This window comes from Dermatophagoides pteronyssinus, unplaced genomic scaffold, assembly GCF_027571235.1.
Source record: "Dermatophagoides pteronyssinus isolate colony J.1.1.1.1 unplaced genomic scaffold, Derpt_VIB-CSIC_2022.12 sq0015, whole genome shotgun sequence".
Taxonomy (NCBI): Eukaryota; Metazoa; Arthropoda; class Arachnida; order Sarcoptiformes; family Pyroglyphidae; genus Dermatophagoides; species Dermatophagoides pteronyssinus.
Window position 1 is genome coordinate 407,036 of NW_027461539.1, and position 15,207 is coordinate 422,242.

The window sequence follows — 15,207 nt, forward strand, 5'->3', positions numbered from 1 at the left end:
CATTTAAGTTTTTAATTATTGTTTTTAAGAAAATAAACATCGAATTTTTACAAGGAAGAAACTCGACTATTTCCACAGAATAACTATCAAGAATGTCGTTTTTGCAACTAATATTTCACCAATTTGAATTTAAAATATTGAATTTTTTCTCCAAAATTCTGAATTCGGTACGAAATTTTTCACGAAATTCATCATCCAATTGTAATTTTGAATAAATTTCAACAGTTTGATTATCTATCATTTCATTATCGGTGAAAAAGTCGAATCCGGTTTTTGGTAATTGATCATAAAGTTTTTGAACTTGTTCGAAAGTAATCACGATTGGATCCGAATCTGGTGTCAATTTTTCATTCAACTTTTTATTGAATGGAATATTGCGAAATTGAGCCCCACCATTTAGACAACCTTTAGGACAAGCAGATACTTCAATATAATCATACGGACAGGATTTTCGCTTTAATCGTGACACCAAATTCTGTATATTACGAAAACCATTCAATATGGCAAACGATATCACTGGCTTAGTATCTGTTTCCGATTCATGAAGATTAATTTCCAAAAAGTCTGCATTGCGTACTATTTTCCATTCAAGCTCGGTACTCATCAACTCTTTGGTGGCCATCTTTTGATATATAGCCATCATTCGCAATAAGTTATCTGCATAGCCTCCTGATCCTGATCCTCGATGCGATTGTATTTCCCCGTTTGGACTGAACCCGACATTAAACTGATCAAGAGGGCGGCAAGGAAGTGAATCAAGATTTTCGATTTGTTTGAATTCAAGAATCTTTTCCACTTCCAAAGGAGTGATAACACAATCTACTTCTTTTATCGATTCATCAATACGATTTTCCAATCGAGAAGCTTCCAATTTTTTGTCATAACATGGCATCAATGTTATATGGTAAATTCGATCTGGTTGAACGTCAACAAATTGATCATTAACTAAATGTAATCGTTTTTTCACTAAAAGGCCCATAATTTGTTGTGGAGATTTGATACGGCTGAGAAGTGGAACCAAAATGTTACCTTGTGATTTTTCAGCATAACACACAAAACCGGGACAAGTCGATGACAATAATGGCTGTTTAGAATTTGTATCCGAGTTATATTGTTTTGATAATTCTTGCCATGATTCTTGAAGACAAATATGACGAGCTAAAGCAATATCAAAAATGTAATCGACACCTAATGAATGAAATAGATAACTGATGCGTTCGGCAGCTGATTGTATCGAATCAAGGTTATATTTTGCGGCTAAAGATGCTAACGCTTGCAATGATAATGTCATTACGATGATTAAATTATTATTCTGATTCATTGATTAGAGCAAAGATAAAATTCAATAAAAATCTTTAATAAAATCATTACACCAAACAAACCTTTTGTTTCTCATCTAAAATATCGATCACTTTTTCATGTGATTGTTCGGATATCAGTACAGCTTCGGTCGATGTTATACAACCACTACAGGCCAAACAATCTCCTAGCGTTACTGATACCGGTGTCAACTTAGGTTGTCCTGTATCACCACCTTCTTTGATTTGCCCCTGTATTCGTTCTGATTGTCGATTTTTCCATGATTTACTTGATTTATTAATCCGTATAATGTCATCGCTTTCACTATTATCCGATTTATTATCTTGAATTGTTTCAGCAGGTTTTATGCATACCTATTTAGATAAACAAACAATAAACAAGAACGACAAAGCAAAACATTTTATTAAAAATTCAATGGATACAAAAACATATTTATAAAAAAAAATCAAATTTTCAAAAAAAAGATTGGTACAGCATTTTGAACGATATAGTCATCTAATTGAAGCACTTTTAATAGAGATAATTTTCTATCGAATTCAATCAATTCTAGTTCTTGTGCTATACGTTTTTCGCCATCAACAGTATATGTCTGACATGATTGATAATAACAACGTATTCGTTCCGGTCGATATTGATTTTTTTGATCCCATTCGGGTTTTGTTTCGAAAAGCATTTCAATATATTCAGCAAATGTGCTGTTTTCGGAGAATTTTTCAATAAAATCTGTTTGACCTACATCCGGATAAATAAAAACAACAGGCCAGACCAATGTTTGATGTGAATCAAAATGTACGAAACATCCTCGTACAGTGGGATGATCAGTTTCAAACAATGATCCTTGGAATTTTATTCCACGTTCTTGAACAGCTTGTTCAATTTGTTTTTGTTCATATGAACGTTTTTGTTCAGTTTTGGCTGATTTTCTTTCATCTCGATTTTGTATTTTGAATTTTTTTTCAGCTTCTTCTAGAAGTGTTTGCATTTCTTGGCGAAATTTTTCTTTAGCTTTTTCATTTTCAATTTTCAATTCATTCGATTCATCCAATTCTTTCTTACAGAAAATGATACATTGTTCGAATCGTTTTAATCTACAGCAACATTGAGCAAATCGAATTTTAGCTTTTAGATTTTGTTGATTCAAAAACATTGCTCTGGTTGCATCTTGCATTGAACTTCGATAATTACCCAGATGAAAATGTGCCGATGATCTATTATTATACAAAACGGATAATGACTCATTTAGTTTATTTGTTTCTATGTTTTCAGATGATTGATTCTTAGATGAATGTTTAAAAGCTAAACGAATACCTTCCGAATACGAATCGATTGCCCAGCGGTATTTTTTATGGCGAAAATTTTCATTGCCATCTTGACGATAACTATTCATTAGTTCTTCGATTGAATTAAATTCTGGATCATATTTCAACTGGCTAAATGCATCGATCAATTCGGATTGTTCTTGACCTGGTTCCGGAGCTTTGGTTGCAAACAATGGATGTTTTTCCATTTCTTCTTGCCAATTTTGTTCAGTCCAACAGCCTGAACGATCCAATTGTGCTGCTTTCGCATAATCATAGTAGAAATCAAAGTCATCATCTTCGTCTTGTTGTCCTTTTCCATCACCAGCATTAATATTAATTAATGGTGTTTCGTTTTGGTCAGACATGTTGATATATCAAATGACAAAGGCTCTAATGACAAGTACTACTAACCTGTGATGGTTGTATAAAATCATTTAAATCAGTCAATTTCAAAGCTGAACTGAATCCGCTCATTGTTGAAAATCACATGCACTGAAAAAAACCATTGCCCAAAATAGTCAAAAATCGAAGTGGTCGCACATTTTTAGTCAAAATTGAAGTTAGTCACACACATTTAGTCATTTTAATGGACAGTCGCAGTAAAATAGTCAAAAACACTAATAGTCACTCTGGATTAGTCAAAATTCTGATTAGTCGGCCTGCATTAGTCAAATTCTGAATTAGTCACATTTACGTTAGTCAAAATTCTGATTAGTCAACCTTCATTAGTCAACCTATTATATTAGTCGCTTTCTCGTTAGTCAAATTCAGATTAGCCGGACTGCATTAGTCAACCTATTATATTAGTCGCTTTCTCATTAGTCAAATTCAGATTAGCCGGACTGCATTAGTCAAATTCAGAATTAGCCGCTTTCACGTTAGTCAAAATTCAGATTAGTCGGCCTTCATTAGTCAACATATTATATTAGTCGAGGAATTTTGGTCAAATTTCAAATTAGCCGGGCTAGATTAGTCAACTTTAAAGATTAGTCGCATAAGGAATGGTCAACCGGTTATTAGTCATCGTGGAGCATGCTCACTTGATTATTTGACGGACTTGTAAAATTTTTGATTTTTTCCAATATTTATTTAACAATAGAAATTCACAGATATTTCCGTTTCAGGCCAATGAATTTGTACTAATTATTTATAGATATGATAGACTAGTGAATGTACCTATTAGGGTTAATATATTTTATGAAAATTCTTAGTTTTTTTCAATAATAAAGATTAATAAAATTCAAAATTATTAACCTCATTTTGCAAATGATTAAGATAATCAAATTGCTAACCTAACATAAAGGGAATCCGTAAATAACAAACTCAAATTGCTAACCTAACATAAAGGGAATCCGCAAATAACAAACTCAAATTGCTAACCTAACATAAAGGGAATCCGTAAATAACAAACTCAAATTGCTAACCTAACATAAAGGGAATCCGCAAATAACAAACTCAAATTGCTAACCTAACATAAAGGGAATCCGTAAATAACAAATTGGTAAATTGGATTAGTAATTAATATTTGTTATAAACGGATTCTCTTCATTTGGTATTATCATTAGTAATGAAATTATGATTTAAAATTGCATAATTTAAATTCGATTATTAATGCCACTGTTTGGTTTTTGATTTTTCCAACTTGACGCATCGAGCAAAAAGTTCGAAACACGCACGCCAACTCAAAACAGTGCTTTAGAAAAACTAAAGTTCGTTTTCAGTTTTTTTAACATGTGGTCATTGTTTTTCTCACATTTTGGCAATTGTTTTAATTATCGAATTTACAATGAATTGTTCCAAGAGGATATTCTAATGGCAAGTTCAGTTTTTATAAATATAAAATGTTAATTCTCGTATCCAATTTATCTAAAATCAATAATCATGAATTGCGGGATAAATCAATATGATTACCCTCATGTTGTGCTAAATCGTTCAAGTTTTTTCGAGATCATTTTTATGTTGGTGATTTGTCTCATTGTGCTATTCAAGAATAGTTGGACCATGTTTACCAAAGTGTGTGAGAATTTAATCAGGATAGGTCAGGTCAAGTTAGGAACATGGTTGAGTTATTTCCTATTGAATTAGCACAATGATGCATATTGCTGACATGAGAATGATCACTGATGTTGAACGATTCAAATTATTGATTTTGATACGAGTAATTTTTTAACTGGTTTCACCATAAATTAATTTTTCTATCATTTCACAGCAATGGTATCGGATTTACGAAACTGGAACCTTGATGATCAAGCCAAAATTCTTAAGAAATGAAAAATTATAAAAGTTGGGCTGATATTGGTCATTGATGGTCAATATCATGAATTTTCAATGGTCATTGGAGATACTGATGTGAAATGGTGGATGGTTTCGCCAATTTTTGGTCATTTTTTAAACCTATCGTTTAAACCAAATTATCGAAACATCCGTCTGTTTTTAAATTTTCTGATAATCAATCAAAGAAAAATAAATTTAAGACTGGAGAAGTTTCAAAAAATTTTTATTATAAAAACATGATCATCAAACAATCTTGGACAATGAATCGATTTCAAAGTGATAAATTCTCTAGTTCTTGCATAACCCTAGAAAGATACCAAAGTTAATTTGATAACACTTGGAATTGATCAAATCAAGAATGTTTCGAAGACCCAAAGGATTCAAACATATCTTTCTAAACATTTTGATATTTTGTTAAAATTTTTATCTTTAAAAAATAAATTTTTATATAAAAAATTGTAAATCGTAAAATCGTAAAAATTTAAACAGTATTCTGTATTCTGGATTCTGGAGGATTCTGTATAAAAATTTCTATCCGTTCCGTTGACTAATCTAGCTCGACTAATCTTGCTGGGCTAATGAATCGTTGACTAACCTAGCTCGACTAATGAATCGTTGACTAATCTAGCCCGACTAACAAAAACTTGACTAATCTTGCAGGACTAATGAATCGTTGACTAACCTAGCCCGACTAATAAAAAACCTGACTAATCTTGCTCGACTAACAAAAGGCTGACTAATCTAGCTCGACTAACAATAAGGTTGACTAATTTTGATATGACTATTTACAATTTGACCATTTTTCATTTGACTAATTTTCAAGATTAGTCAATGCATTTTATCTTCAGAAATATTATTAGTCAAAAGCAAATTAGTCAAGCTAGATTAGTAAAAAAATTTTCAGTGTGGGACCATCAAACTTGTAATTATTAACATCAAACATGTGATCATAGAATATAGTACATGGATTTTAACCATAGATGGCAAACTTGTCGAGAAAAAATGGTACATTTGATTTTAGAATTGGCGCGGCCGCCATCACAAAAGCGATATTGCTCCGGCTGGGTAATTTGAATTTTTTTCTTCGGAGTGATTTTTCCGTCTAATAGCTATGGCAATCTTTATCGACACTGATTTTTTAGAGTTAAAAAACTTGGCCTATATTTTTTTTCTCTCTTTCATTCATTCAATTGTCTGTTTTTATTATTTCATCGAATCATTGCAGAAAAAGTGAACTTCACTGCTTGAAAACAGAAAAAAAAATTTCGTCATAAGTTTCATTGTCCTATGGTCATCATCAATGATATCATTGTTTGTGTTAGCATTCTTCATCATCATTAATAATGGATTGTCACTCATACAAACATTGTGGTTGTTGAGCATTGTCATAATGAGCAAACAAGCAAGACAAGAAAGTATAGACCAACAAGGAAAACGGGCCGTAACAATTCACAACAACAATCAAAAAGTGGAAGACCTTGGACCAAGAGCCGACCTTGTGCTATTCGTGCGTGCATACGCCAATTCATAAAAAAACTCATGTATAAGATTTTCAAACGCGCCAATTGTCAAAAGAAAAAAAAAGTTTATTTTTTTTATGACATACCTACCCCGAGAAAGTATAACGAAGAAGAAGAATTTTCATTCTTTTTTCTCTAAATCCACTGCTACCACAATACAAAAACACATATAGAGAACAAAAAACCACCTGTGCTGTGGCTTGTTTAAGCACAGGTTTTTTTTGTTAACAAAAAAAATTTTGGTCTACATCCATTTTTTTCACTATCCATAAGGAAATGGTAATGATCATCGTGTGCCTGTCCTAACACTTTGTCAATGTTGATGATATTATCAATCCAGTCAATGAGAAAGAATATTATTTGGATAATCAAGTTTTTTTGTTTTTGTAATAAAATTTATCACCTAAATTTCAACAACATTCTTAAAGAAAATTGCCATGTTTTTTTTTATTGTTTGACAAATTAAATGATAATTATATAATTGATTATTTTCGTAAGAGTTTTGTTTCAACTTTGTTTAATTGCAAATTTCAAAATTTTATCATTTATTGATCATGCTCTCTCTCTCTCTCTCTCTCTCTCTCTCTCTCTGCTGCTAAAGCCAATATATTTCGGGAACAACAAGAATGGTCACCATTTGATTCGAAATTCGAAACAAAGCATTAAAATACAGACTAAATTATTCGTTGATTGAACAGATGGACAATCAGTGTTTTTGTGTTCTGCATTTTGAATGGTGGTCCCATTAATCCATGTTTTCGATCCTTTTCAAAAAACATAGAATAGTAGCAAATTTGTGCCGATCCCTTACCATTGTTGTGTATACAATACTATACCGCTATCATCATCTTCATTTTCACCCATCAGAATGTGTGTGTGTGTTGTGTGAGGGATACTCGATCCACTCGACACAATACAGATTATAGTCATAATGAATGATAGCTATTCTATTTTATTGTTGGTTCATTCTTACGAGTACTTAAATTTTATACAGAATGGTTATGGTCAAAATGGATACATTGTTGATTGTGACTATTGCTCTATTGTGAAAATAGGATCACAATTAACTTCTCTTTTGCTCAATTGCCAATTGGTTTTCCAAAAAAAAAAAAAAAAAAAAAAAAAAAAAACAGAACAGCCAAATATTTCATTCGTTCTTTTTTTTCGGTGGATCGTCGTAGCTTCTGTGGTGTCATTCTGTCTGTCCGAACGGCATTTCGTATTTCACTGAGAAAAAAGTCCAATTTGGATGCCGTAATAACGCCAACATTGATGAATGCACGCCATCAAAAAAAGCATGTAAATATGTTAGCGATTGGCGTGCAAACCTCAAAAAAATTGGCGTGTGCAAACCACACTTTTCTCTCAGTGTTTTCATTTAATTTTTTTTTTTTTGATTTTCGTATGTTCCTTTTTAAGAGTACACATTTTTACAGGATTGTTGTGCTAGTGGTTAAAGGATCTCACACTCTAAATATCTTTTTTAGTCAATTGCTCGCGTCTTCCACACTCTCTGATAATATACACACACACACACAATCCACAACACAATCACGAATACCGAACCAAATCTCAAACACCAAGAAATTGTGATCAGCTCATATTAAACTGTGGCCAAAATATTAGTGTGTGTGTTGTATGTGTTATGTAGGTTTTGATCCTGCGTAAAATAGTTAGTACACACATTCATTTAACGAATTACGAGACAGAAAAAATAGAGAAGAGACCTGAAATATATCTCATCTAATAATATTCGGAATATACAAACAAACAAACAACAAAAAAACGATCTGTCTCCACTTTTGTTGTTGTTTGGTGCTGTTTTTTTTAATATATATGTCCAAGTGTGTGTGTGTGAATTGGCTATTATCCGTATTAAAATTGACAACAATCAAGGATCAGCTTAAAACCCGGATTTATCGACATAAAGATCCATTCGATGATCGACTAACTTTATTCTACCCGTTTGGTTTTTTGTTGTTGTTGTTGCTGTTCTTCAATGAACTGAATCAGTTATTCAATTAGTTCAATCATTACGGAATATTCTTCTCTTTGTGTTTCAAAAAGAAAACTTTCGCCGGTTGAAATTATTCATCATTCTTGAATTCAATCGAATGAAAATTTTTTATCCAAAATTCAACAACAATCCTTCAATGCAATCTCATTTGATCGCTAAGAAGAATTTAATTATTATGCATCATTCAACATACCAAGATAATAATGATGATTATTAAAACTCAACGATACATTCCTTAAGATGTAGCAGTTGAATCATTAAATATCTAAATAAACCAAAGTATCATCGAATCAACAACGGAGGCAATTTTTATTTTATTTCATTTCATTTTTCATCGCATCAATCTATTATTCACCACCGTCAAACATCACCGAAAACCAACCACTACGCAAATCATTATTTCAATTTCAGACAACGTTAGTTTTGTGATCGACATTGAAAACATTTTATTTTTTCTTCTCCAAGTTTCTCTCATTTTTTTATTTCTTTATCGCTCTCACTCTTTAAATATTCGCCACCTTTTGAAGCAAAATAATAATAATAATCAGGGACAACAGGATCACCATTTTGATTCGTTGCCGTTTGTCAATTCATTTTTATTTGATTCGTTTGAAATTTCATTCTAAGAGAGGAAAAGAAAAAATATACAGATATACTCTCTTGGCACACTCTTTCTCTCTCTCTCACTCTTTATTATCAATATCTAGTATCATCAATTTTTATGAATTTTTTCTTATTGTTGAATACATCGTCATGATGGTTTTAAAAAAACTCATAGTTCCATAATGGATGAATTATTCTAATTCTGGTATCATCTTTAATTTTTTTAAAAAAAGTGCTGTTTGCTTTTATGCTGAATTTAACAACAACAACAACAAGATCTTTTCAATGTTAGAATGACAGATAAACAAAAACAAAAAAGGAATCCATTGTTTGAAACTAAACTTCAATTTCACTTTTTTTTGAAAATGAAAAATTTCAACTCTGCGAATTAATTCAAATTTATCAACGATGATTCAATTCTACAACCAAACGGTCTGTTTCTATTGAAGATTCAATTTTTTTTTTAAATTTTGAAGATAACGTACATTATCGTGGTTCTATGAACGAACGACTATATTGTTTTTCTTTTTGAAGTATAAATGAGCAATCTATTTAGCCTCCATGTTTGTGCAATAACCGTATCATCATTGTATTGATCATCAATTATACAACATTTTTTTTGGCCATATCGGTTTAAAAGATCGCGCGCGACTACAATCAACAGCAAAAAAAAAAATTACGACGAGCAAAGCATCTATTCATCCACGAAGTTGATTTGTTTGTTGACTGCTTGGTTAGTTAAAGCTGGTTGGCTAGCCGTTTTCTTGAATAAGAAGAAAATCATAATAATAATAATAATAATAAGGAAACAAGTCTTCTTCATTCGAAGCCTTCAGTAGTGGTTGTTATGGTGCCCAACTTCTTCAAATCTATCTGTCTATATACATCCATTTATTCGTTTCATTCATCAATCTTGTTCGGCCGGTCGTTCGTTCGTTCGGTCTGTTCTCTTTTATTTCAGAAATCTTCTTCATTTTCCATCAGCTTGTCGTCATCAACTTGCTGGATTGTCATATTTTTCATCTAAATAACATAATAGTTTAAGCTCTACCCCTAATAACTGGATATCAATGTATTTATTTTCTGGAGAAAGACTCTTTTGATGATGATCATCAATAACGTTTATAAAATTTGAATAACCATCATTCTATAAGTATTTTGTTGTTGTTGTTTTTTCACAATTCATAGAATTGTATGTATTTATTTATTATTATTTTTTCCATCAAATTAAAATTCATTTCATTTATTTTTGCAGATTAAATATTGCCACTCAATCGAAGGTCCAACAGCAGCTGCATTTATCGGTTATGATTGTTTATCATCATCAATTTTATCAACAGATCAATTCATTTTGGATAGTAGCCATCAAAAATATTGTTGATAACAAAAATGAAGAGAATGCTTATGATAAAAATGTTGTTGTTTGCCTGATTCTATTTTCAAAAATATCTTCGTATCAATTATCTCAAGCGTGTTGGCTGTTTTTTCAGTTTGTTCAAAAAATCGATCGTTTAAAGCTAACTTACTTAATTTGCATCCATTACGATTAGACCAAATATTGAGTGATTTTTTATGAAATTCAATTTCAATAAATAAACGACAAATTAATTATGTTTATGTTCATCATACTTGATCTCATCTCATCTCATCGAATGTGTTTTCGTATCTTTAGCAGCTAGTGTTACTAAATAGAATCAACAAGTCAATTCATAACGACTTTATTCTATTCAATTCACTTAAATTTTTTCGATTGCTTTCATAAACTACAACCATTGCTTCGACACAGGGATCATTATTGCCGCATCAGCCGCCGTCATCATCGGCATCCATTTCATCGGCGGCTGATTGGCCATCATCGTCACCAAACACCGTTGCACCTTCTCAATTACAATCTTCATTATTATCATCATCTCCATCATTAGGGCCAAATTCCTCTACACCATCTGCACAGCAGCAACATCATTCACTATCTTCTCATCTTGCATATCAATCTCCGCATCATTACTCGCAACAGCATCAACATCTGCCCCATCTGAATGGAGGTGGTCAATCAGTGGTTTCTGCAAGCAACATCAATCACCATCCACATCATCACCCACAACAATCATCTCAAGCTAGTCCTCTTGGTTCACAACAGCAAATGATGTGTGGCAGCGGAAATGGATCCACTACACCAAACGGTCATCAGATGTATCATCAGCCGCAACCATCGTCAACATCATCATCACCGGCAATGATGATGACGACATCATCCCCACGTGCAGCTGGTGGTGCGGCATCTGCATCCAGTTCGCCTGGGTACAGTAGCCATATGCAACAACAACAGCCATTCCATCAACAACAAAACCATCCATTGACTCCAACACAGAATCATGCCTCGACACCATCACCTCAACATGGTCAATTTCAGCCAAGTCGGACGCCTCCGATGGCCACATCTTATGGCCAATCTCCGTTAAATCATATTGAACATAATTCAGGAGCTGTTCCAATACAAGGAAATGGAGGAGCCTGTTACGATGTTGTCAACAGGTTGAAAAATCGTTTGGATGGCTATCGTTCGCATCATGACCAATCAATGGCCAAAGAACAACCATTCCTCGAACAATATAATCAAAAAATAAAGCTAGAAACCTCGCGGCTAGTCAAAAAACAACAAGCCGCTAATGAAGTTGCCGCACAAGCTACAGGAAGAAAGAAGCAGACAAGCGGAGCGAATTCTGCTTCTGGAGGTGGTCGATCGCGTGGCGGAAACGCGGGTGGAAATAAACGATCAGCCAATTGTTTAATGCTCGATTCATCGAATAGTCCATTGAACACGATGACACCACCGATGACAGTAGGATCCTCATCACCAACGCCTGGAGCTACGGGTGCAGCAACAACTGGTCCAACCAAAGCCAAAATGCCCAGAATGACTGCCAAGCAGCGAAAACAATTGAAACAACAACAACAACAACAATTGGAACAGCAGCAACAACAACAACAACAAATGATGAGTGGTGGTATTACTAATTCTCAATTAATGATGTCAATGAGTGGTGGTCATAACCAACAGCAACAACAAGCTACCTCACAACAACAATCCAATAATGATATGCTAATGAATGGATCATCATCGCCTTCTGTCTATAAATTTGATCCAAACCATCATTCGCCTCATACGAATGATATCAAACCACCTCCTATGAACTTTTTAAGTCAAAGTTCTGGTATGATTCAATTGATAAATTTTTTTTAAAAGTTTGGACTATAATTTTTTTCTTTCTAATTCAGGCTTGTCGTCGTCATATCACCACCAACATCAAAATGTTTCGATCAAACAAGAAGATTTTAGTGGCGCCAATAGCGGATGTTCTAATCCATTTAACCAACTTGATGCTACATCGCTTCAGGATCTACTTATGGACAATGGGTCTACAACGATGAACAATCATCAACATCTTCACCATCAGCAGCAACAGCCGCAGCTACAAAATCAGTATCATCAATCCAATACGGATGATGATTCCAAAGATCTGATTAATCAAATTTTGGAAATGGATCCAGATGGAACTGGTCACACATCGAACGGTATTGCTTCCAATGGTCCTTCAAATGGACAATTCTCGGTTTTCTCTAATCCAACAGATAATTCATCTATATTCGGTTCTTCGGCCGATGATTCTATTCTATCGAATCGTTTCGGTGATGAAGATTTTATTACGAAAGTGTTAGAAGATTTAAACAAAGGATTTCAAAATGACCCGGTTCCCACACCAACGAATAATCAACAATCATACCAGCAACACAATTCGAACCATCAACAGCACAACATTGAAAGTGGTGGCTACAATCCTCATTACAGCAGCAATTCTGGTGAATCGGTCCATTCACCTATGATGAATGGTCACATTCATTCAATCAATTCTATAAGTTCTCATCATTCCCAGCAAACAATGGATCCTGCAAGCAATTCTTTTCATTCATTCTCAAATCCATCTACACCTGGTTCAACGATAAATTCAATGAACATGAATCCAGGTTCAGCTGCTTCTTGTGGATCCGGTGCTTCGTCCCCAATGAATTCTCATCATTTTCATCAACAACAAACAAATGGTCCTCATCAGCAACTGCCTAATTTCCATCAATTACGACAACAAACACCAGCTGGTCAACCTAATAGCACGCTTCCCTCATTTCATACCATCGGACCGATGAAACAACAACAGCAAACAAATCTAATGGTACCGAATAATGCTAGTAATGGTAACGTCGGCGGCCATCAATCACCTCGAATGAATCCCCAACAAGTGCCTCAACAACAACCAAACGGTAGCAATAATTTCGCTCAATCACAACAAATGATCACTAACAATCTACAGACGTCATCGATGACGCCTACGCCACCACTTGGATCACAATCACCTCTAAATAGTCATGTGATGATCAAATCTCCTTACGGTGGTTCAGCAGGAGGTCGTCCAAACTCAACCGGACCACCAACTGCAACAGGACCAAATAGTGGAGCTCAAGCTTCAAATCTTTTATTACAACCAGTTGTTCCAAATCCAGATTCTACGGTAGCCAACAACAAAATGATTGTATCATCTCCTAGATCAGCCATGTGTCAACGTGCGACACCATCACCCGGCGTTACAATTTCATCACCACTTCACCATCCTCATGGTGCAACAGCATCTACAACCATGTCAATGCCGTGTCCATCTTCAACGCCACCAACGCCAAATAACAATGGTACGGGGCCGAATGCTTCGGTCGCATTGAAACAAATGGCACAGGCTCAGCAAAATAAATCACTGTGGAATCAAATTCAACAGGCCCCTTCACAAACCAATGAATTTTATCATAATTCTGCACAGCAACCACCTCAACAACAACAACAACAAGTAACGCAAGGGCAGCAACAACAAATGATAAGACATCCGAACATGATCGGATCTCAACGTATGATGAACACTATGCCATCACAAGCTAATTATTCACCGCAACAGCAAATATTGTCAGCTCAGCTTCAACAGAATATAAACAATAGCCAACAACAGCAATACGCGACGAGGCCTCGAGGTTCAATGATGAATCAGCTAAACAATAGCCAACAACAGCCTTCTTCGACGACGTCCTATCAACAGCAAGCGCCTACAAATCAAGTAAGAGCACCGAATTATTATCAACAACTTGGCCCATCGCCAAATGCTACGGCACAGGGTAATCAACCTCGACTGATTCGCAATCAAAACATACGAGCCCAACGAATGATGCAACAACAACAACGAATGCAACAACAGCAACGATTTCAAACAGGGCCAATGAGACCGACGACTGGATATAATCCTCAACAGTCGCAAATGACGCCTTATAATAATAACAATAATTCCATGGGTACTGTTGGTGCTGCTACACCGTCAATGATGTCCATGTCACAGCAACAGCAAAGATTTATGTCTAATCAGAATGGATCAACATCAAATATGGAACAACAACAATATAACAGCGGCGGTGGTAGTTGGCCACAACAACAACAACAATCTCAGTCAATGATGGCGCCTAGTCAACAACAACAACAATCACAGCAATATTCATCGATGCTACAGCAGCAGACAAATTATGGTCGTAATAATAATCCTGGTCCAGGTCCTGGTGGAGGTTATTTTTGATTCAATTAGTCAAAATCTATTGTCAGCCATACTGCCTTGTAATTTTTTCGAATTTGTATTTTGTGTTGGTTGCTCATTTAAAAATTCCAACCTGAATTGCCATAGCCCAACCACATGGTTACAAATCTCATACAGAATTTTATTTTATACATATTGTACAAATTAATCGGCTCATGAACAACAATCGAACTATATTCAATCAATCAGAAATGGAATCTGATTTATGAATTTGTATTATTTATTTGATCATTATATATACCGCATGGAAACAAAAATTCGATTGTTTTTATGATTTTTTTTTCTTTTGTTTATTTTGTTTTTTATTTTATTTTTCAATTATCAAACATATTATTTGCATATTGTATTCGATATAATTGTATTCATTCATTCATTCATCTACCCCTTTTTTCTCTTTGATCTTATTGTCGACGTAATATAATTTGATTTAAATATATGCATTATCTTGTTCAATTTTTTATTAAATTTTTCTTGAACTTATTTTTTTTATCAAGATT

At 34.1% G+C, this 15,207-nt stretch overlaps 2 protein-coding genes across 2 annotated transcripts; one reads left to right on the top strand and one right to left on the bottom strand.

The window, feature by feature from the left end:
- LOC113791583 (putative cytosolic Fe-S cluster assembly factor AAEL012261) lies at nucleotides 1-3,105 on the bottom strand. Its single transcript, XM_075822162.1, has 3 exons — nucleotides 1,793-3,105; nucleotides 1,383-1,673; nucleotides 1-1,312 (listed from the first exon to the last, which is right to left on the bottom strand). The coding sequence occupies exons 1-3, from the start codon at nucleotides 2,984-2,986 to the stop codon at nucleotides 116-118; spliced, it is 2,682 nt and encodes an 893-aa protein (XP_075678277.1). The 5' UTR covers nucleotides 2,987-3,105; the 3' UTR covers nucleotides 1-115.
- Nucleotides 3,106-9,315: 6,210 nt separating this feature from the next.
- On the top strand, nucleotides 9,316-15,146 carry LOC113791541 (uncharacterized). Its single transcript, XM_075822188.1, has 3 exons — nucleotides 9,316-10,227; nucleotides 10,291-12,247; nucleotides 12,312-15,146. Exons 2-3 carry the CDS (start codon nucleotides 11,176-11,178, stop codon nucleotides 14,690-14,692), a joined length of 3,453 nt encoding a protein of 1,150 aa, XP_075678303.1. The 5' UTR covers nucleotides 9,316-10,227; nucleotides 10,291-11,175; the 3' UTR covers nucleotides 14,693-15,146.
- Nucleotides 15,147-15,207: the final 61 nt, after the last annotated feature.